The 23,574-nt window shown below is 46.4% G+C and overlaps 1 protein-coding gene across 1 annotated transcript in view; it reads left to right on the top strand.

Moving 5' to 3' along the window:
• Positions 1-23,267, top strand: part of OPRD1 (opioid receptor delta 1) — a 40,209-nt gene extending 16,942 nt beyond the window's left edge. Inside the window, exons 2-3 of the mRNA XM_083628252.1 lie at positions 18,118-18,467; positions 20,157-23,267. Coding sequence (XP_083484378.1) covers positions 18,118-18,467; positions 20,157-20,689 — 883 coding nt within the window. The 3' untranslated portion in view covers positions 20,690-23,267. The remainder of the gene's footprint in view (positions 1-18,117; positions 18,468-20,156) is intronic.
• Positions 23,268-23,574: the final 307 nt, after the last annotated feature.

Below are 23,574 nucleotides of genomic sequence, written 5' to 3'. Positions count from 1 at the left end.
CAGCCCTACAGATATTTGAAGATGGCTGTCATATCACATCTTAGGCTTCTCTTCTCCAGGCTAAACATACCCAGCCCCCTCAACCGTTCCTCATAATGCTTGGTTTCCAGATCCTTTATCATTTTGGTCACCCCTCTCTGCACATGCTCCAGCTTATCAAGATCCCTTTTGAACCCTTCCACCTGGCATCTTGTTTTCTGTATGTGAGGAATGCTTTGCATTGGGGAACATCCAGTCACAGGACTGAACACCTGAAAAGTGGTACGGTCCAGAGACATAGAGAGAGCTAAGTGTATGGGTTTGTACCACTGGCATGAGGGGAGGGGGATGATACTGAACATTACCTGTAGCATTAGGTTCATCCCTGCCCCTAATTCCCACACAGATGGATAGTACGTGTACGATAGGGATTATATTTGTGCTTAGTGAAATCCACAAAATAAGACTGTGTCACGTTATGGAGAGAGAAGCGGTCGCTGCAGATGGATGTCTCTTTATGTCAGGCATGGAAAACTTTTTTTCCAACAGGAGGGCCACATTCTTTCTGTGTAAGCTTCTAGGGGCCACATACCAGTGGGGGGCAGAACCAGAGATAAAAGCAGACAGAGCAGCAAATGTAAAGTTTTAACTTTGTACACAGAACTAGTTTCTGCACACACCCCTCTTTCTTTCTCCATCCAGGCAAGCATGAAGTATTGTCATGGTCCAATGACATGTTTCAGCCAGGCAAAGACACATGTAAGGTAAAGGTAAAGGGACCCCTGACCATTAGGTCGAGTCGTGACCGACTCTGGGGTTGCGGTGCTCATCTCACTTTATTGGCTGAGGGAGCCAGCGTACAGCTTCCGGGTCATGTGGCCAGCATGACTAAGCCACTTCTGGCAAACCAGAGCAGCACACAGAAACGCTGTTTACCTTCCCGCCACAGCAGTAACTATTTATCTATTTGCACTTTGACATGCTTTCGAACTGCTAGGTTGGCAGGAGCAGGCACCAAGCAACAGGAGTTCACCCCATCACGGGGATTCAAACCACCGACCTTCTGATCGGCAAGTCCTAGGCTCTGTAGTTTAACCCACAGCGCCACCCACGTCCCAAAGACACATGAGGAAGGTGCAAATTAGGGCCAGGGTGTGGAATAGTGGTTGCGACCTGGGGAGATTTCTGATAGCCTGGATGGCGGCACTTGGGTGCCCAGGCCTGAGGTTCAACCCCCTCATTTATGAGTGTGGTGTAGTGGTTAAAGTGTCAGACTACGGCCCAGGAGACCAGGGTTCAAATCCCCACTTGGGCCAGTCACTGCCTCTCAGCCTGACGTATCTCACAGGGTTGCTGTTGGAGGTTAAACACCACCTGGAGCTCCTTGGAGAAGAGGTGGGATATAAATGCAATAAACAAATGTATTTGTCTTTTTCTTCTCTCTTTGGTACTACCAACTCTTAAGTTCTAGGGCAGCGTATAAACAATGCAAATTAATGAGTATCATCACTCTTCCACTACCAAATAGACGCCATGTTCTCCCACAGTGCCTATTCCAATGGTACCCACCATCCCCAAAGCAGCGCTGCCATGTACACACACACTGGGGAGGGGAGAGAGAAAAGGCATAAAACTATTTGGATGCAATTGAATTGGAAGTATAATTCACTATTTATTATTCTGCCCATTATATGCTGAGCCAAGGGGGAAATTCTTTGCAAATATAATTTCCCAGTACTGGAATAAATAAATAAAACACCCCAAGATATATATAGGCAGAATTTTTAATATTTAACCAGGATTATATTATATATAGGATGGTTTTATGTGCACCAGCTGCTAGGAAACAACTCAGCACATGGTTGTTGTTGTTTTTTAAAAAAATGAATTCTGTTAGCGATTTTACCCGAATTGATTTATAGGAGTGGCAAATATGGTGGGTACAGATTTTATGTATGATTTCCTTATATTCTCGGTCATCATTTCCTGTCAATCATTAGTTTGTTGTGAATGTATGGCCATAGTGGTCTTGCAAAGGCCATTGGGTTAGATGCATTAAAATGTTACTATATCACATACAAGCACACACAAGATCTCTGAAACAACCCTAAACTGTTACATAGCATTATACCTCTGAATATCTGTTCCTGGGAGAGTGCTGTTAGCCCTCAGTTCCTGCTTCTCGGCTTCCCATAAGCATCTGGTGGGCCACTGTGAGAACACAATACTGGGCTAGATGAGCTTTTGGGCAGATTCAGCAAGGTTCTTCTCGTGTTCAACCAGACAAAGTGTGGAGAACATGAAAGTGGTGGACACACTGCTTCATTCCAAAGCAGGGCAGGGCCTATATCTTCCTGCTGAAATTCTGCAACATTTCATGCCACAATTATTCCAGGTCTTTTTTTATCTCTCCCTCTTCTGTTGTGCTGTAGCACAGGGGCGCCCCACTAAACAGCAATAATACAATGACATTAGGGAAGCACTGCAGAGCAGCTAACCAACCAGAATGATGTGTGGATGGTCCAGTATAAATCCACCGCTAATGAACTATTATTGTGTCAATGACAAGAATACATCCACAAAACAATCCATTGGTCTGGAGGAACCGAAGGCGCATTTTCTTCTGTGAGTGAAGGGCACGGGGCAAGTAATTCATCTGTGTATTGCATAATTACTGAGAATCTGTAGAGACTGAATGAATGAAAGAGAAGCAGTCAGAGTAAATAAAATCTAATCCAATAGCCACCATGTCTGATCCATTTGCAAATATCTATGAACGCATGTCAACTTTCTCTCGCCCTCTCTTTTTACATTACTTCTAATGTGGTTGATCTTTCCGTCTAGGAACCTTTGATCATATCGAGACCCCTGCACAGGCACTCAACTGTTCTTTCCATCTCATCTTATCTTTTTGGTCCTGCTTAGCTAGCTGAGAACTTTCATGTTTTCCAGAAGAGTCATTTCCGTCGCTTATAGTGCAATCAGAACATGATGAATGAGCTGGGCATGGGAGGGAATGGGCATCTCTGTCTTTCATGCAGCTGCTCAAGGCACAAGAGCCTTGTTAGAAAACGTCAACACTTGAGGAGGAGGAGAAGGGGGAAATTCTCACTCCTTATCTTCCGCAGTGTTTATCATTAGCAACAGCAGCAATGATGCCATTCTGTTCCATTTTATTTACATGTTAGCAGCCATGCACAATACAAAGTTGCACAGCACGAAATGAAATAATAAGCAAGCATAGGAGCCAACTTCTAAGTACAGAGGTCCCTTCGCTGCCCCCAATATTTTTTTTAGGGGGCTAGAGCCCCCCCCCAGGTTAATGAGCATTGCCATTCAAATGGTGTGCATGTGCTGCATCTTGTGATTGATTATGTGGGGCAGGGCTTACCTGCCCCCCACCCCATATTTTATTCAAGTTGGCACCCCTGCATTCAAGAGTGTGTGTGAGAGAGAAAGAAAGAGTATGGGCTGGATGCACCTACTTTGGGCCACACCTTCTGGAGCCATATTCCCCCCCCACTGCTTAAAAAATAAATAAATAAATCATTGCCTTCCTTCATCCTTGCACTGCCTCCTTAAATCTTAAATCCTTCCAAATGTGCCTCTAAATTCATTGTGTCTTTAACTAGCTGCTTAATCACTACAAATCATGATACATCAGGGACACGCCAGTTACAAGGGCAGAGCGGCTCCATATGCTTGGCAGTTCTCGAAGTCTTCCATCATAGAAACTGCCTTTTCGTCTCCTGCCCGCCTTGTCCTTCATATCGTCCTTGGCTGGTATAGAATTCTCTGCTGCCAGGAAACAGACCTGACACCCAAAACAACAGTAAAACTCATGAAGGTTTCCAAGGCAGCTCTGGATAACAGCCCATCTCGTCACTTCTAGCAGGAAACCAAGCACATATGCTTCACGGCTTATACTAGTCCCCAGTCAAGTCGCTTCCAGACAACCTGTTTATCCTGATTTGTTTGCAGAAAGTCTGTGGGGAGGTTTTGTGATGACGGCTGTTTATTGGAAATCCCGTTTTGATTTGTTTGTAGGGAGGGAACACAATACCACATCAAGCACTTGGTGTTTTCCAGCACATCTTTCCCCCCATCACTTTCCTTACTGCAAAAGTCTGCTGTTTTGTTTTTAAACGGAAGCAGGTCTGTTGCACAAGAGGGCAAGAAATGCAAAATCCAGAAGGCACCCTCAATGAATCCAAACATAAAAGCATGTGACTCCATCTGTCAGGGATTCTTTAGCTGTGATTCCCCCCAAATATCCATGCATCCATTCATTACCTTTTCCAGTGCATGGACAAAGTTTTTGCAAGGTCTAGCTCATTTTTATTACTATTATTATGCTTGAGCCCATAGCCTTAGAATAAGAATTTCACTGAACTGCAAACAGCTGCCAACTATCCTTTTCATCCAGGAAAATATTGTGGAAAATGTATTCAGTGCATGTACCAAGATATTAGCTCCAACTCACAGTCTGTTTTTTGATGCACACATCAGCACTGAACATGTGGCCCAGAAGAGTTATTTGGCAAATAATCTTGCAGTTAGGTGCAGGAAGTTGGCTCAGCCTGACTGTAATCTCCGTGCTCCTGCTAATCTTGCCTCTGCTTCCTCCACAAGTTTGTGATATCAGCAGGGTTTAGCTCAAGCTAGAGATCTGCCTGGTACAGAGTCCTGAGCCAAAAAAATACCACTGAATCAGATCACGTTAGGAACTTAGGAAGCTGCTGCATGCTGAGTCAGGTTCATCCCATCTCACTCTGTATTGTCTGCGCTGACTGGCAGTGGCTCTCCAGGGTTTTCGATAAGGAACTTTCCCAGCCCTGCCTGGAGATGCCAGAGATTGAACCTGGAACCTTCTGCACACAAAGCAGACCCTCTGCCACTACATTATGGCTCTTCCCACATTCAGAGCATCATCACAGCTGGACTCATACCACAGCAATTTTAGGGAGGGTTGCCAGATGAAAGAGCATCATTCAAAGGTACCCTGCCAATTCCATATTCATGGAGGCCCTTGAGCAAGTGTCCTGCCCCACTTCTCCTTGCCACAGCCAGCCCTGCCCATCATTTGTTTGCCCTCTTCTTCTTGGGTCTAATGTGATTGGCCACCCGGAGGCAAAGGCTAAAGCGGAACAGAGACAGCTGCCTGCTCTCTGTGCTCCTGTCACTGCGCATTCCACCACGGAGGAGAGATGTGCAGGCAGAACTATCTGTAGGGAGGAACAGCAGAGCAAGAGAGCTCTAAGGTTAGCAGTGGGTCCCTTGCTGGGGCACAGGCCTTGGCAGGTGCCTGATGATGTCAACTCCTGAGCCCCATCACAAAAGCTTTCGACAAACATCGCCTACACACATTTTTCATTGCATTCTTAAGAACTAGGAAATTGCCTTTAAAATCAGCAGCAGTAAAACTCCAGTTCTTAGCATGCCAGATTAAAATTCTGCTTCCCATATGAAATCCTGCATGGTGTAGTGGTGCCATCATAAAATTGCTTGAATGCAAAAAAAATATATGAGCACTTTTCATTTTGGAGATAGGAGGGGGAAAGCACATAACACCCCCACCAAACACACACACACACACACAAAAAAGAACCTGGGAAGTGTTATTAAGGGTGCTGAGAACTGTAGTGCTGTGTGGGGAAAACTACAGTTCCCAGGATTCTTGGAGGTGTGTGTGCACTAAATACATGGTGTGTACACAGCCTCGGTCTATTTGGTCTGGGGTTGCGTATTTCCCAAATAGCTGCTAGCCACATGCATTCTGGTTATATGTATTGCACAACTGCATGGTCACAATGGAAGCATTATATTATTATTATTATTATTATTATTATTATTATTATTATTATTATTATTATTATTATTATAGCATTCTAAGAATTCCAGTTTGGTTTAGGGTGGTTGGCATAAATATGGATACTTTTGTCAATTTCAGTTTCTTATTTTTTCCATTCTTTTAAGTTCAGCTCATCACACTTCCACATCAGTTGTCAAATTTTGGGGTGTTTTTTTAAAAGTGCTCATGACAATTAATCACTGTGCTAGTGCAAATTTTCCAGAATGCATACATTTTTGCAAGCAATTCCCCCTAAATTTGTGTATGCTATTTTCATGAATGCATTTATATTCAAACTTGGCACACCTTTTTTGTTGCTGCAAAACTGCATCATTCAGAGAAAGGTGAATTCTGAAGGATAGCTCTGTTTCAGTTCACATATTGCTTCGGGAAATTTGGGAGGTTTGTATCAGAATGCAAACCAAGCTAGAATTCTTCCCCAGACCTAGGAAGCAATATTCTAGTCCTCATTAATGACAGATTTGCAAGTGAGGAGGAAATGTTTGTTGACATTTCAGAAGCTACAGAAACTAATGAGGAAGACATCAGTGTCTTGAAGAAGTCTTTGCTCCTTTCCATAACTAGGAGTAGAACAAGTGATACAAGAAGCCAAATAGTTGCAAAACGACATGAGTGACATGATATAATGCACCTTTTCTTGGTGGAGGGTTGATATTCCCTTAGCATAACAATTTCACATGAACATTTTCACATGGGTAATTAAAAATAGATTTGGACCACAAATCCTTTAACAATAAGTTATGAAACTTGATGGTAGGATCTTTTATTTTTCCATCTCTGACAAGTCAGACAATCATTTCCAATCTAGTTGCAGGTGTTAATTGGGCACATCTGTCTGACAGCTAAAATGTCTCTAGCTAACGTCTACAGGTGGATTTTCACCTTTTGCAGAGATACTTTCATCTCTGAGTCCCTATTAAGCAAAGAAGCACAGACAGGAACCAATAAGGAGTGTACAAATGGAATCTTTTAAGACAGGTGTTTGCAAAATCAGAGAAAGAAAGAAAGATTCTGAACATAACAGGAATATTTAAGTACAGGCTGTCAGTTTATTTCAAGCTGAAAATATACCCTAAAAATTAAAAACCAAAGTTTTAAAAAATGAAAAGCAATGTTTTTAAAGAGTAGAAGGGTAAAACTTGAAACTTTCCATCATATATGAAATTTGGCAACTGTGAAAGTGAACTCTCTCATTTGACAGGACCATTGATAGAAATGTCTCCCGGAGGAGTCCCTAAATTCCAGTTGATTACGGAAGGATGAACAGAACAGGAAAGAGTGTGGTGATGAGATTTGTCGAGGGATGGGGGCTTAAATAAAAAGCTTGACATTTCACTCAGTAGGGCTAAGCTAGAGGTCAGCAAACTAAAGCCTGGGGGCCAGATGTGGCCGACTGGGCTCATTAATCTGGCCCACGAACCTTGCGGACTCTGCCGCCCACCCACTCAGTCAATCCCCACGCTAAACCGGCATGGTGTGGAGGCCTCACGGTGTGGGGACTGACCTCCACGCCACTGCTGCAGCTTCGGATTGGCTGCAAGAAGCTCCTGCAGCCAATCCGAAGCCACAGACGCCTCTGGGTGACACCTCTTCCTTCCCACTGTGGTGGCCGTATATGGCCAAGAGCTGAGCGGGAGGAAGTGGCGGCGGGGAGGCTGCCTCTGCTGCCCAGGCCAGTGGCATGGACTCTGCACCCCACAGACCCCTGGCCGAGGCAGAGGACGATGACAACGCTGCCAAAGATGAGGCGGCATCAGTGGCTGCGGCATCAGTGGCGGCGGGTCCTTTCGAGAGGGAGGTTGCTTTTGGGAGAGGTGAGTCTGGCCCCCCACAAGTTTTGAGGGACAGTGGACTGGTCCCCTCCTGAAAAAATGTTGACCCTTGGGCTAAGCCCTAATGGATCAGCGCCCACTGGGCACTGCTGGGCACAGTGAGACTTCATAGAATCTACAAGCCTGCCGCCAGCTTTGGAATGGGAAATTAACCCAAGGCATAGGTTAGTTAAACAGAGAACCAAAGCTTGGCTTTCCAAATATTGCTTCAGATTTGGGGGGGGTGAGCCAAGGGGTGAGCAAAGGCCCCCTAGGAGCGATCCAGAATTCATAGAGGCCACATCCAAAGTGTTTAATTGGACCCTGAAGTGAAGTGTGGGTGAGGGAGCTCACACAGCCCTAGCCAGCCCTGCAGTTCCCATCATCTCCAGAGAGCATGGCCAACGGTCAGGGATGATGGGAGTTGTAGTGCAACTAGGTCTGGAGAGTTATAGGTTCCCCATCCTGCCATACCAAATTAACCAGAAGTAAATCATGTTCAATTCAATGGGGCTTGTTTTTAAGTAATTCTGTGTAGCTGGAATGGGGAATCTCTGGCCTTCAAGATGCTGTGGAGCTACATCACCCCTGAGCACTGACCATGTTGACAGAGGCTGATGGGAGCTGGAGTCTCACAACGTATGGATGATCATGGGTTCCTCACCCCCAGTTTATGAGATCACACTGTTCGGCGCCTATCAAGCCTCCCTCTGACATCTGGTATCTTTACTGCCATGCAAACAAAAGAACCGCTAGACTTTCATCTCTGCATCCTGTAACTGCTGTTTCTTCAAATCGCTATTGCATGGTTCTGGTTTCTACACTACTTGTTTCACTCTGAGCAGCGGGAGGGAGGGAGGACGATCAGGTCAAACCGGGAGGAGGTCTGCTGCCTTTATAGCTCTGAGCCTTTTCATTACAGGAGAGACTAATTGCGACTCAAGTTCAACTCTGTGGTTTGGAACTTAACCTTGATGCAGACTTTAAATGCTGCCTGTGTTGGAGGGAATGTTAGGGAGGGAGTTCTACCTATCGGTGGCACATGGTGGGTAATAGTCAGGAAATTAATTAGAAAGATTGGCATATTAGACAAAAGGAAAAGCAACCTTAGGTCCTTTGAAACCTGTATGCTTGTGAGCATAAGTTTAAACATCTCTGACAGGTCTGGAAAATTGATGCTAAGAACTTAAGAAAAGCCCTGCTGGATCAGACCCATCTAGTCCAGCATCCTGTTCTCACAGTGGCCAATGAGATGCTTCTGGGAAGCCTGCAGGCGTGACCTGAACTCTCTCCACTAGTGATTACCAGCAACTGGGGTTGAGAGGCAAACTGCATCTAGCGGTGGAGATAATGTTGAATTAAAATGCAAGTGATGGTCCAGCTGGGTTGTGTACATGGAAAGCAGGGAGATGGGACCACCTTGTCCTTCACCTCAAGCAGAAAAAATGTCTTGGGCATCTAGTATTTCTCATTCAGGGGTATCCAACATGGTACCTTCCCCAGATGTTGCGGATGACAATTTCCATCATCCCTGATCTTTGACCATGCTGGCTTGAGTTTGATGGGACTTGTTGCCATCCATCAATATCTGTTGGCTCCCCCTGTGCTAGTTCCACCCTTTGCTTATTATTCGTTCAGTGTTAAAGAGAAGAGACTGGGGAGAGAGGTAAAGATGAACAAAGAAGATGGCAATAATATAATTATGATCTCTTCTCTTGGTACAGTTCAGAGGTAGATCATATCCCAAGTGTTTGGTGTTCTTTTCTTCCATGGCAACTGACTGATACAGTACTGTTCATAGTATTAGTCTGATAATATCTCACCGGCAGAAGCCTTCAGGCTGGATTTCAGCCAGCAGGACTAATGTCTTCTACTGGCCTTGGGCGGAAGGGAGCGATAGATAAAAATCAAGCTGACACATAATCCCTAAAGGAAGAAGTCCAGCCATGATCAGTTGAGTCTGTCCCCCCGCCCCCCGCCGCCCCACATTGCTTGTCAGCAAGATGTTTCTAAGACACCAGAGGAGAGTTTCCCAAAATGCCACTCAATGACATTGATTTGCAGTGGAATGCATAAACTGCCTCCATTGACAACTTTATTGTTAGATGGTATGTCCTCCTGAGATGGCAAAGCGGAAAGTGGTTACAGCTGTGATAGAGCACCTGCTTTGCATGCAGAAGGTCCCAGGTTCCCTCCCTGACAGGAATATCTGCCAGTCAGTGTAGACAATACTGAGCTAGATGGGCCAATGGTCTGACTCAGTATAAGAATATGTCTGCCTTCCTTCATATTTCATTACTGATGGCTGTCCTGCATATGCAAAACTCTATGGGTCTGCCCCATTGCTTCCCTTTTCACTTCTCACTAAATGTGTTGGAATTTCTGTGTGCAGTGCTTGCTGCCTCTGGATCCTCTCCCTCACTCAGCATCCAACCATTCTGCCCCCAACTTCATCCTCTGACCTGTCTTCCGTGTCCCACCCCCACTGCCCTGGCTCTGATCCTTCCTCTTCTGAGGCTTCGGGGGGGTGGTTCCTCCAGCTAGAGCCTCCCACTAACCCTCATCATCCAGCCAGTCCCTGACAAACTGGTGGGCACCCCACAAGCAGCACTTCTAGCATTTCCAAGTACCGTATTTTTCGCTCCATAAGATGCACTTTTTTCCTCTTAAAATCGAAGGGGGAATGTCTGTGCATCTTATGGAGCAAATGTGTGGTCCCTGGGGCTGGCGGGGGACCTGGGCTTCCCTCGCCAGCCCCACAAGCTTGGGGAGCAGCAGAAAGGCTGCTCCCCGAGCTTGTGGGGCTGGCGGTGGGGGAAAGCCGTGCTTCCCCCACCGCCAGCCCCGGGGAGCAGCGGGAAGGCTGAGCGCAGCCTTTCCACTGCTCCCCGACCTGCTCTTTGGGTCGAGCAGCTCTGGGGTAGCCCGCAAAGCCTCCGCAGGGCAGTGGGGAGCCTTCATCCCGCTGCCCTGGGGAGGCTTCGCGTGGCTATCCCTGGCTTTTGCGGGAGGTGGGGGAAGGGACAGAGCGAGGCTCTCTCACTTCCCCCACCTCCCGCAAAAGCCCCCAAGAGCCGCATATATTTTTTTCTTGAATTCCCCCCCCCCAAATAAAAGTAGGTGCACCTTATGGTCAGGTGCGCCTTATGGAGTGAAAAATACGGTATTAGGTGGCTGGAAGAGCACGCTCTGTCCTAGCAGAGTGGTCCTGGCATCGCTCTGCATGCAGCTGGAGGCCAGCAGAGCCGGGCAGAAAGAAACCAGCACCCAATCCAACCTCTTGCTCCCCCACATCTTGTTCCACATCCCATCACAAAGAGGGTTTGGACCTCTCCCTTATTTGTGCGTCTTGGTTGTATTTGTTAGCTGTGTGAGCCGCCCTGGCAACATTTACAAGTAGGGTTGCACAGTCATGTTAAGATTAGATTTAAACGCAAACACTGAAAGACCAGAAGCTGAGCATTTGGAAGGAACAAGTCCCTTCTGGTTTTGTTACTAGATTCAGCAATAACACACACACACCCCAAACCCGTCTGCTTGCCTGCCCCCCTAGTTCTTTCTTGCAGGCAAAACAATCAGAATGTTGTGGGCTTTGTTATGCAATGCTTGTAACATCATTGGAGAGAACTGTAAAACTTCAAGCGATTATTGTTAATCAGGAAATTTCCAGGCGATCAGTTCCCCATGGTTACCAAAGAGGTTTCTGAAAGCAAACCTGGCAGACAATAAAACAATTGATCATAATTATTTAGTCATGGGGAATTAGATTAAAAAGAAGAGACAAGGAGAGCAAAAATCCGTGTGAAGGAGGAATGTGTGGCTGGTGCTGCAGCTGCAAAGATAGAGGGAAATTGATTTCTTTTTTGCCAAAGGAAAGCGGGGGCGGAGGGAAGGGGAGATAACTCTTGAAGCAATTTTGATGCTTCTTCCTTATGAATTCTCACACAATAGCCTTTACTCTCCCCTAAACATAAAATCCTATAAAAGGATCAGTCTTTCTTGTACAGATAGTGCTATTGGAGTGCTATTGGATGCGGGTGGCGCTGTGGTCTAAACAACCGGGCCTCTTGGGCTTGCCGATCAAAAGGTTGATGGTTCAAATCCCTGTGATGGGGTGAGCTCCCATTACTCTGTCCCAGCTCTTGCCAACCTAGCTGTTCGAAAGCATGCCAGTGCAAGTAGATAAATAGGTACCACTGTGGTGGGAAGGTAAATGGTGTTTCAATGCGCTCTGGTTTCCGTCACAGTGTTCCATTGCACCAGAAATGGTTTGGTAATGCTAGCCACATGACCCGGAAAGCTAACTGTGGACAAACGCTGGCTCTCTTGACCTGAAAGCAAGATGAGCACACAACCCCATATTCACCTTTTACTGGACTTAACCATTCAGGGGTCCTTTACCTTTTTACTTTTCTTGGAGCTGAAGTAGCTTTTGTGTAGGGGAAGGATGGGGAACCTCAGGCTCAGGGGTCAGATGCAGCCCCCCCAAACCTCTCTACCTGGCTCTTGAGGCTCTCCTCAGGTCACACACCCCCGCCACACCCCTCACTGGCCCTGTTTCTCACCCTCCTTGAATGTTTTTGCCTGGCTGGAATATGCCTTTGAACTCTGCGAGTGCCTCTCGCTTGCCTGGGTGGAGAGGGCTGTGTGAGTGTGTGCAGAAACCGTACCTTGCTGCTGCTTTGGCCTCTGTTCTTGCACACCACTGGCATGTGGGCCTCACCAACAGTCACCTCTTCAACAGCAGCAGCATGCATAGAGGCCCTTGTTTGTGTAGTTGTGCAAAAACTGAGGGCTCTCCAAGGACAGAAAAGGTGCTTTCCGTTAGGGGCAATTGTAGCGATGCATAGAAAGGGGCTGCATGCAGATGGCCCTTTCTTCCATTCCCCTGACATTTTCTTCCCTGTTCACTTCTGCATTTTATGTTATCTTTTACATAATGGAAAAGCCGCTTCTGGAAGCCTGGTGAAATCTATTGGAAGTTTAGCACTCGTTTCTGTGATCATTGTTTCTAGAGGAGGAAATATCAGTTTGCAACCCTGTTAACTCGGAAAAATTTATTTTGCAATTCCACGTGATGAAATTTGGGGCCAGTCTCGCAACAGACAGCTCTTTCCGACCGTTTGAAATGCAGAGTGGCATGGCAGTATAGCTATCCAAAGGCTACAGTTCTATAATGCAACAGGTAGTGCAGCATAAAAGGAATGTGGTGTTTCTTGTGTTTGTTTTCTAACATCTGGATTCAGCCAAGGGACCCCCCCCCCCAACGCAACAGGTGCTCACTTGTAGGAATGAGAGAGAAAATCAGTTTGGCTGACATTTAAAGGCAAACCTACCTAGTCCCCATGTGTCTAAACCAGGGGTTGACAAGGCTTACCAGATCACTCCCGCAGAGATCCTCTGTGGGCCGGACTGGCACAGCACGATGCTGAAATCATGTCTGCACATGTCCGTGGCGCCGGAAATTGCTTCTGCGCATGCCAAGACGCTGAAAATCATGCCTGTGCAGAAGCGATTTCGGGAGCCGCGGAAGAGAGTACCCACGCCACGCTGCACTGGTTTAGCGCAGCGCGCGGGGACTTGCCGAGTGAGCAGCTTGCCTCGGGGGCAGCTCACGGGCCAGTTAAGCGACTCTCATGGGCTGCTTCTGGCCCATGGGCCTTAGGTTGCTGACCTCTGGTCTAAACAAAGCCAGCTATTTCCCCCATCCCGAATTTCCACTTCTCAGAATTTTGCAAAAAAAAATCTCCTTCTAATGTGCATGTGCAAGAATGCATATATTAGGGGAAAGTTTGTGTATAAATACAAGCATTCATGAACATGCATTATATCAGGAGAAACTGCCTGCAAAAAAAAAAGCCGACACATTTCAATGAGGATTTTTTAATTTCGAAAATCGCAAACCAATGTGGAAGTGTGGAGAGCTGAATTTTATACTGGGAAAATGAGAAACTGAGATAAACCTAAACTGGCAGATTAATCTATCCTTCCTTGCATGCAGAGGGATTTTGGACTATTGGTGTCAGGCAGTGGTGTAGCGTGGGTTGTCAGCACCCGGGGCAAGGCAAGTAATTTGTGACCCCTAACCCGTGGATTTGCGCCCCCTAACCTGTGGATTTGCGCCCCTAACCCCCAGATGTTGCGCCCGGTGCGGCCGGGGCCCCCTGCACCCCCCACGCTACGCCACTGGTGTCAGGACAATGAATGTGGCTATTTGATGAGGGCGGGGGGAGTCCTCTTGTCACATGCCCATTGGAAGCAAGTTGTTGTTGTTGTTGTTGTTGTTGCTGCTGCTGCTGCTGCTGTTGCTGTTGTTTAGTCGTTTAGTCATGTCCGACTCTTCATGACCCCCTGGACCAGAGCACGCCAGGCACTCCTGTCTTCCACTGCCTCCCGCAGTTTAGTCAAACTCATGCTGCTAGCTTCGAGAACACTATCCAACCATCTCATCCTCTGTCATCCCCTTCTCCTTGTGCCCTCCATCTTTCCCAACATCAGGGTCTTTTCCAGGGAGTCTTCTCTTCTCATGAGGTGGCCAAAGTACTGGAGCCTCAGCTTCACGATCTGTCCTTCCAGTGAGCACTCAGGGCTGATTTCCTTAAGAATGGATACTGTCAGAGCTACCCTAGGTCCCAGCTCACAAAGGACCAACGCTGCTTCGTTGTTAAGTATAAAAGTCTTTATTGAAGTTCAGTTTCACTTCCAGAGCCGCAGCGCGCAGCTCCACGTCTCAAGTGTCAGACCGCTGATGCTCCGTCTGAGTCTCCTCCCCCTTGACACCAATTTAAGATTCTAGCCTTGCTCCACCTTCTCCGCTGCTCCTTCCTCCTCTGGGTCCGCCTGCCCGCCGGGGTTCCGCCCTTTCTAGCCTCTTCTCCCGCTGATTCCCCTGAGCCTTCTCCCTCCCTCCGGCGGGCTTTAGGAGCTGGTTCCCCATCCGGGTCTCCTGCTGTTCCGCGCGCCTGCACATTTGAACTTGGCGCGCGCGCCCAGCCAGCAGCTTTCCTCCTGACCGTTCCACTGCTGCTGTCACTGCTTCCCCCTTCGGGGGGGCTAGCTGCAACTGACCTCCCCTCCGTTGGAGGCGTGGTCAGCCCTGACTCCCTCTCTGGAGGAGACACTGCCCCTGACACATGTGACTCTTCCCCCCCACTACGCTCTGGTGGGGAAACTGGTCCCGATCCTCCACTGCTGCTTTGGGGTTCCCCTCTGGCTCCTTGTTTCTGGTGCGTCCCCCCTGGGACCCCCCTTGCCCTGACCATCGGCACCCCCTTCTGGGAATCTTCTGATTTGCTGGAGAAGCTCATGGAATCTCTCGGGCCACTGTCATACTCCCCTACGCTGCCCTCGGATTCTTCCCCTTCGCTCTCCCAATCCTCTCTCCCCAGTGCTCCTGCTCCTGATTCCCTGACAGATACGTTTGATCTTCTTGCAGTCCATGGGACTCTCAAGAGTCTCCTCCAATACCATAATTCAAAAGCATCAATTCTTCGGCGATCAGCCTTCTTGATGGTCCAGCTCTCACTTCCATACATCACTACTAGGAAAACCATTTTGTTGTTTAGTCGTTTAGTCGTGTCCGACTCTTTGTGACCCCATGGACCAGAGCACGCCAGGCACTTCTGTCCTCCACTGCCTCCCGCAGTTTGATCAAACTCATGCTGGTAGCTTCAAGAACACCATCCAACCATCTCATCCTCTGTCGTCCCCTTCTCCTTGTGCCCTCCATCTTCCCCAGCATCAGGGTCTTTCCCAGGGAGTCTTCTCTTCTCATGAGGTGGCCAAAGTATTGGAGCCTCAGCTTCACGATCTGTCCTTCCAGTGAGCACTCAGGGCTGATTTCCTTAAGAAAGGATAGGTTTGATCTTCTTTGTAGGAGTTATCTATGCCAATACTGATAAGTCTTAAGATGAATGCCTTTGGCAAAATGCAGCAAACCTATCTGATGACTGCATGAGTGGGCTTGAATGGTGGAACAGTACTTATTTATTTTTCTGTTCTAAAGTGTATCCCTGATGGTTGGTGGGCATGTGTTTCAAGATAGCCTAGTCATTTTGTCACAATGTACAGAGAGATCAATATTGTTATCACTCCCCTCTTTGTGTAAATAACTGAGATACATGCTGGAACATTCTCATATGTATATCGTAAATGCTGCCTTTCCAAAAGCAACTGAATCCTGGGTTTTCTGCTTTGCTTTCTAACCGCTCTGGTGACGATGCTTTTGAAAACCGATATCCAGGATTTAATGGGCCCTTAACAATATTCATGGGAAGAAGGAACAGGGCCAAAAAAAAAATTAGACAAATGAAAGAAAAAGAATAACTGATGCAGGATATAAATCTTTTTTTAAAAATCCTCCAAGGTTTAATGATAATGACAGTTTTTACAATGAAACTGTGAAACAGACTGCGTGGAAAGTGATGTTTCTCATTGGAAATTTCTCAAGCAGAAGCTTGAGGACCACCTTTCAAGATTGCTGCAGCAGTCAGCTTCCAAAAATAAACAGTGGGTTGGTTTAGTTGACCTCTAAGTTCTCTTGCAATTCTATGCTTTACTTTCGAGTAGTCCAGCTGATTTGCTGGAAATGCAAAACTATCACTTCTAACCCTCTTAAAAATGCCACCCAGATTTCAGCACATACTTACCGGCATTTAAGTCTTAGAGGTTCAGGCGGCTCTTAAGTGTGCATATTGGCCTAGAATAAAAGAAAGCACTGGTTCCAATGTGACAGCAGAAACTACTGGGCATGTGTGACGGCAGTATCTTTGAGATGTTCAACTTTTCCCCTGCAATGATGGAGGGAAAACTAGGCACTCGTTTGAGCCCTTTGCTTCCTTGAATAATTTAAGCATTCAAATCCATATTTAATGGATAAGTTCTTGTTCATCAAGACAGTAAAATGAAGAAAATGGATCCTGGTGGTAAAAAAGAGAGAAGAAAATCAAAGTTCTGGTCAGATATATTCCCTCTAGGAGAGATTAATGTGGGAAGGAAGGATATGAAAGAATAAAGGCGAAAGATGAGGGAAGGAGGCAGAACAATAAGGAGCCTGCTGAGGAGAAACTATAGTCATTTCTTCGCTCTCCTTCCCCATGTTTCAATAAAAAATATATTGCATTTTCATTCCATCCTTCTTCCAAAGGGCTCAGTGGCCTCCCCCCCCCCCCCCGCACTGGATCTTTCCTGACAGCCCTGTGAACAAGTTTGGGCTAATAAACAGCAACAGTCTCCAGGTCTTCCAGATGGTTTCATGGAGTAGGGTCTTCCAGCGCCAACATTTATTTATTGCATTTATTTTATTGCATTTATATCCACCTTTTTTTGTACAAGGAGCTCAAAGTGGTGCACACAGTTCTCCCTCTCCTCATTTTATCCCCACAACAACCCTGTGAAGTAGGTCAGGCTGAGAGGTGACTGGCCCAAGGTCACCCAGTGAGCTTCGTAACCAAGTGGGGATTTGAACCCTGGTCTCCCGAGTCCTAGACCAACACTCTAACCCCTGCACCACACTGGCTCCTTATTCTAAAGGCTACTTCAGCTTTTTCCAGCCTCGGGTCCCCAGATCACCCTCCTGTCCTGTTTTTTTCCAGCAACTGGTATTCAGAAGCAAACTGCCTCCGCCAGTGTGGGTACAACATAGCCTGACCATGGTGGTCCACGTATTGGGAACCTCAAGGCTGGTTTACTGCAATGCACTCTATGTGGGGCTGCCCTTGGGTCTGGTTTGGAAGCTCCAGCTGGTGCAGAATGCAGTGACCAGACTGCTGATGGAAGTTTCTGGCTGAGAACGTGTAGCAGTGTTGTTAAAACAGCTACATCAGCTACCCACCTGCTACCCAGCCAAGTTCATAGTCCTTGTATTGACTTACAAAGTCCTACCGAAAGGGTTTAGGAGGGGAGGATGCATATGGAATTAATTCTTTCCCAAGTTCAGTATGAACTGATCTGGCTGAAACCTCCTGAACTAATGAGCAGGCATGAACCACAGAGCTATCCTTGCCATTTTGCACTTCTCCAAACTTTGTGATGCAGTTCTCTGCTTTAAAAGGTAATGAGACGTATATTAAAAATGTGTACTGATTTAGCAATGCAGCACTTGTGAAAAAAATATGGATTTTCATGCATTTTTTTATTAGAAAAGTAGATTAATGCTATTGGACCAGATGTATAAATGAATGCATTTGAAACTGACAGGGACCAGAAGAAGAATGATAAATCCATCCCCAGAGGTGGGGGCCTGAATTTCACATACTATTTTGAACTAAATGTATCATTAATTGCAGGCCTCTTTCTTTTTTCACATCAGCTAAACAAGGGTACAACAACACAGCCGAGAAATCTGATAGCTTGGGGGCCTTTGTTCATCCAGACCAGGAAACATCCATGCTTCCTGGGCAGAGAGCAAGCATAATCTACAGTTGACACGCCTTTCCCTTTGTCTCCTCCCTGCAGATACACCAAGATGAAAACAGCCACCAATATCTACATCTTCAACTTGGCCTTGGCGGATGCCTTGGCCACTAGCACACTGCCCTTCCAGAGTGCTAAGTACCTGATGGAGACCTGGCCTTTTGGGGAGCTGCTCTGCAAGGTTGTCCTCTCCATTGACTACTACAACATGTTTACGAGCATCTTCACCCTCACCATGATGAGCGTGGACCGGTACATAGCGGTCTGCCATCCAGTCAAGGCCCTGGATTTCCGGACCCCAGCAAAAGCGAAGTTAATCAATGTTTGCATCTGGGTTCTTTCGTCTGTCATTGGGGTGCCCATCATGATCATGGCTGTCACCCGATCTCAAGGCAAGTGTCTTGTTGCCACATTCCAGTCAATCCTCCTTTGTGTGGGCTTTGGAAGGCAGAGACGCCACTTTCTTGCTCTCTAAACCACAGCCAGAGATGCCCATAAGGCTGTACATAGATGTGTGTGATTTTATCAGTGAGTCTGCTGTAAAAGTTCCCTCACCACATTTTGGACACACGTAGAACCTTCTGACTTGGACTAAGCTTAAGGAACATTGGATCTTTCCGTTTTCAGTGGAAGGCATATTAGCACAGCACTGTTTCAAGCATGAGGCAACCTCTCCACACCACAATACTAATTGGCTAGTCCCTGTGTCAGTCATGAACCTCCTCCGACTTCTCAGAGCAGTTTTGAAACTGTTCTGCCACAAATAGCAGCTTTTTTCCTGCAATAGATAGAAAATGTCTCCCTCCTCAGAATAGTTCCTATGGGACCTTGGCAGAGAATAAAATAGTGTTTGGTTTCTTAAAAGTTAAAAAACCCTCCCTGCACACCATATCCCCAACCTGGTTGCCTATTTAAAACCATACATCCCGCATTTAACGTAATTCAACCATCTAGTCATCAGGAGGTGGATCTGAAGAACCACCAAGAACAACAAAGTAAAAAAAAAAAAGTAGTTCTAAACCACTAAATACTACCACCACGACCTTGTCTAAACTCCAGGAAAAGGAGCTATCTAAAAGCATGGTTCCAGAGACTCCTATTTCTGGAATGGGAAATGCAAGTCTCTGTTCCGCCTCAAAGACAAAACACGTATTGAAAGTCCCAAATTCTTTTCCATCTCAGATTTTGATTCTGAGCCAGAGAAGATTCCCCTACTGGATGTGGGGAGCACAATGAGTCACATGGCTGAGATGGCGAATTGGGAGTGGCAGCTAGCTGGCCAGTTGATTGGTTAGCTCACTAGCCCTGCCACCACTTCTCCCTACCAACTTCTGCCCCACCCTGCTGCTTTCCTCCACCCATCATGATAGCCAAGGTGCTTGGAGTTACTGTTTAACGTTTACCATAAGTCTTTAAAGCCTCTTTACTAGCAGTGAGCAAGCAAGCAACCAGGCCAGCAGGCAAGTTAGGTTGGAGGAAGCAGCAGGAAGATAGGTGGCGGAGGCAGTTTCAGGAGCTGCAATGTCTTGCACTGACCCTGCCTTTTGTGTGCTGGAGCAGTGAGAGGTAAACTTCCCTTCCTTCCTTGGCTAGCCACAGCGAGAACACCAGAAGAGGGCTGAAAGTCTTTGAAAGATCATGACAGGGAGGCAGGCTTGGGTGGTGAGGGAAAGAGCCTGTAGGCTCACGGAGAAGAGCTTCCACTTGCATTATTGTTGTTGCTGTTGCTGTTGCTGCTGCTATTAATATCAGTAGTAGTATTACTTGTATTATTAATATTGCTATTAGTATTAAAAATAAAATCTGCTTTATTCGCTTTGTGAGTTCCAGTTAGTTGATTGAGTCATTCATATACAAGACACTCTTGGGAATACTCCATTATGTTGGCATGAGTTAGGAGTTACAATATCAGCAAGTCCTGATATTCCTACATTTGCTTCAATGAACAGACTGCAGTGAAAATCAGCATCTGTGCTGACAGAGCCTTGGGAAATAATGTCCAAGCTGGACACCTCTCTATCTCTGTATCTCCATCTGCTGAATGAAAGTCACCTCACTCTCTTCCTCTCCTTTTCCTGCAGGTGGCATTGTGATGTGTCTCCTGCAGTTTCCTGAACCTCAGATCTACTGGGACACAGTCACCAAGATCTGCGTCTTCATCTTTGCCTTCTTGGTTCCCATCTTGGTCATCACCATCTGCTACGGGCTCATGATTCTCCGTCTGAAGAGTGTCCGCCTTCTCTCAGGCTCCAAGGAGAAGGACCGCAACCTGCGCCGTATCACACGCATGGTGCTGGTGGTGGTGGCTGCCTTCATCATCTGCTGGACACCCATCCAGATCTTTGTCATTGTTTGGACCCTGGTGGGCATCGACAAGAAGAACCCCTATGTGATGGCCAGCCTCCACTTTTGCATTGCCCTGGGTTACACCAACAGCAGCCTCAATCCTGTCCTCTATGCTTTCTTGGATGAGAACTTCAAGAGGTGCTTCCGGGAATTCTGTCTCCCCTTCCGGTCACACATGGAGCAGAGCAGCTTCAGCCGGGCCAGGAACACCACACGAGAGCGTGTCTCAACTTGCACTCCTTCTGAAGTCCTCAATAAGTCGGCATGACTAGACATGGACAGCCACAAGAGGGGCTCCCGTGGACGCAGAGTGGATGAACTGCAGTCAGAAGTGACCCAGGTTACAACTACAGAATTTTAGCTGAACTGTAGGAATGGCCAGAAGGGGGAGAAAGGCCTGACCACAAACATTGTGGACTTTTGCAAGTAGTTGCAAATGTTAAGTCCCCCCTACAACCATGAACAGAGAACCCACAAGAGAGGCATCAACTGCAATGTGATATTTGGGTGTGAATTTCTTTGGTTCTGAAGTGAATTCTTAAGACTGGCATTGATTGAATGTCTTTTACAGGGTTGATGTTTTCTTAATCATCCTGTGTTGGCTTTAAGTAATTTTGAAAAGTTCACTGCACATATCTTTGTTATGTTGTAGATGGTTGGGCCATTGATTAACACATCAGTGTTCATTCAGTTGCTTCATTCATTCATTATTTGCTAGGTATTTTGTAGGGATCTACGGTGGCTCTGTATACTTCCTGGATTACCAGACTGCACTGTTGAAGAGACATCTCAAGTCAGATCACTGACTCTCTAAACTTGCAAGTTGCTCTGTGGACTCTGTGTCCCCACTCAAAAATACACACTGCATTTCTTTTTAAATCAAACCAAAATGAAACTGGCTAGGGAAATGCCCTGTACAGTCAATTATTTTCCCAGAACACTCCATTCACAGTGATTTGGAGGGGAAATGTTGACTAAATATTAAAACAGTTTGTTCTTCACATAGATCATGTCCCGTCCCCCCACCGCATCACCCCTTCTTCAATACAAGTCAATGGTGATATCTCCCTCCCTGAGGGAAAAGGGGTTGTATCCCCAAAAATCCAGCAGGGGAGCAAAAGTCCAACAACACAAGGGGTAGTAAGGTTCTTGCTGGAGTGCATTGGCAGTTCCCCCATCCTAGTATTTCCTGCAGAGGCATGCTCTTTCCCCCACCCCTATTACCCCCCTATGCTTACTACTGTATCCACTCCAAAACGGTAATGGTTCCCTTGCAGGGGAACCAGTTCAACTATCATTCTGAAATTTGGTGTGCTTCATCCCCTCATAAAGGCAGAATATGCCTGCAAATTGCATCACATGTTGGCAGAAAACAAAATACATTTTCTTTCTTTTCTAAATCAAACTTTAAAAGTGTCATTCACACACACACACACAAAACCCTAGTACACTAAACCCTAGTTGTATCTCCTAACATTTGGCTGGCTTAATCCACTCTGGAGGAACTAACATGCCTGCAAATTTCATCCACTCATATGAAAAGAAATATAAAGATTCCTCATTTTAGTGAAGATGGAGGAGCTTCATTCTCAACAAATATAATTTTGTCTCAAATTATGAGTCAAACTGGAAAACTACAGAGTGGCTCCAAAACAGATTGAGCTGCTTCCCAAAGCTACAGATAAAAACTGAATCTTGTGGCCAGTGCACACCCTTGGTGTTTGGATGAGCCAATATCAGACTTCACTTCAGCAGATAATGGAAGTACTGAAGTGAGGAAGTACAACATGTTGCATAAGATACTGTTTTTGTTTCATTTTGTTTTTTCGTGAACATGGCACTGGCTACCAAATTTAAATTCACTTATTCATTCAGAGGAACAGATATTTGATTTTGATTTGCAGATTTGAAACAGTCAATTTATTCCAGCTCTTGCCAGGCGAGGAGAAGGGAATGCCACAGTACTGGGAAAGGACTCTAGACCTCAGCTGGTAAGAGCTTAATCACAAAGTAATCAGTACTGCTCAGCAACAGAAATGGGAATGTTGTGGTTTTTCATGCATTGCTCATCTGTGTTATTACAGTTTTATCTCTCTGTGATAAGCAAAAATTGGTAAACCCATTAACTTGCTTTTCTAATATGAGCTGCCCTTCTAGCTCTGGGAAAAGGACCATGCACCCAATTGAACTCTGGACAGGGAGACAGAAATGAAAAGTTGGTGGCACCTTGTGCATGGGTTACCTTTGGATCCTCCAAATCAACAGCAAGTTGTACCACTGCAGGGAGAGTCACTCTTTATCCTCGTTGCTCCACTGTGCCAAAGCAACACAAATCCAAGGAAGCCTGCAAGTTCAAATCAGGATTCTCCGATAGCACAAAAGCCTTCCTTGAATTGCGAAGGCTCCCTTCTCTTTTGTATTTTCCTCGCCGTTCTGACATTGGAACCCTGGGGAGCCAGCTAAAGCCTTGCTACATCCGCTCAGGAACTCCAGCAGCGAAGAAAGGCACACATGGAACTGCCCCTTATTGTACATATCAATGTCCCAGGAATGCCCCAGCGTTACTTGGGCAGCAGTTCCTGCGTGAACAAGCTTTGGGACATCAGCAACTGAGGCCTGTGTGTCATTTTGGTGTGTCTGGTGTTCAACCGCTTTCTGCATTGTTGTTTACTACTGCCTTACCCCCATGCGAGTCAGATGGCCCCTCAGCTTCCCCGGTGTGATATCTGACCTACTTAGGTCACAGTGTCTGGAGTGGGGGGGGGGATTGGTGGCAAAACACAAATCTAGACAAGGAACATTTGTATTTCAACAACAGAACTGACTCAATAAAAGGGGTCAATGAACTGCAAAGTATTTGCTATTTATTTTGATTTATTTCAATCTGTCGTACCTCAAGGATTTAGTGCAGCACCCCAGAATCCTGTTTGGCAATGCTCATCATTTTGCATCCCATTAGGTAGGCACAGTCACAGCAAGTGCAGCAAGGTAGTGAACCTTTTTCAGACCAAGTCCTACTTTCATCTTGTGGAAACCTGTTGGGAGCAGCGCTCCAGTAGTGGGCAGGGCTGAACCCAAATGTGGACTGAGGCACAGGCACAAAGCTATTTCCCATGGAAACGGTGTCATGTCATTTCACTCAGGTGTCACCTC

Source organism: Podarcis filfolensis, assembly GCF_964270895.1.
Source record: "Podarcis filfolensis genome assembly, chromosome: 8".
Lineage (NCBI taxonomy): Eukaryota > Metazoa > Chordata > Lepidosauria > Squamata > Lacertidae > Podarcis > Podarcis filfolensis.
Note: the sequence above shows the minus strand (reverse complement) of the source record. Positions and strands in the feature narration are given on the sequence as shown.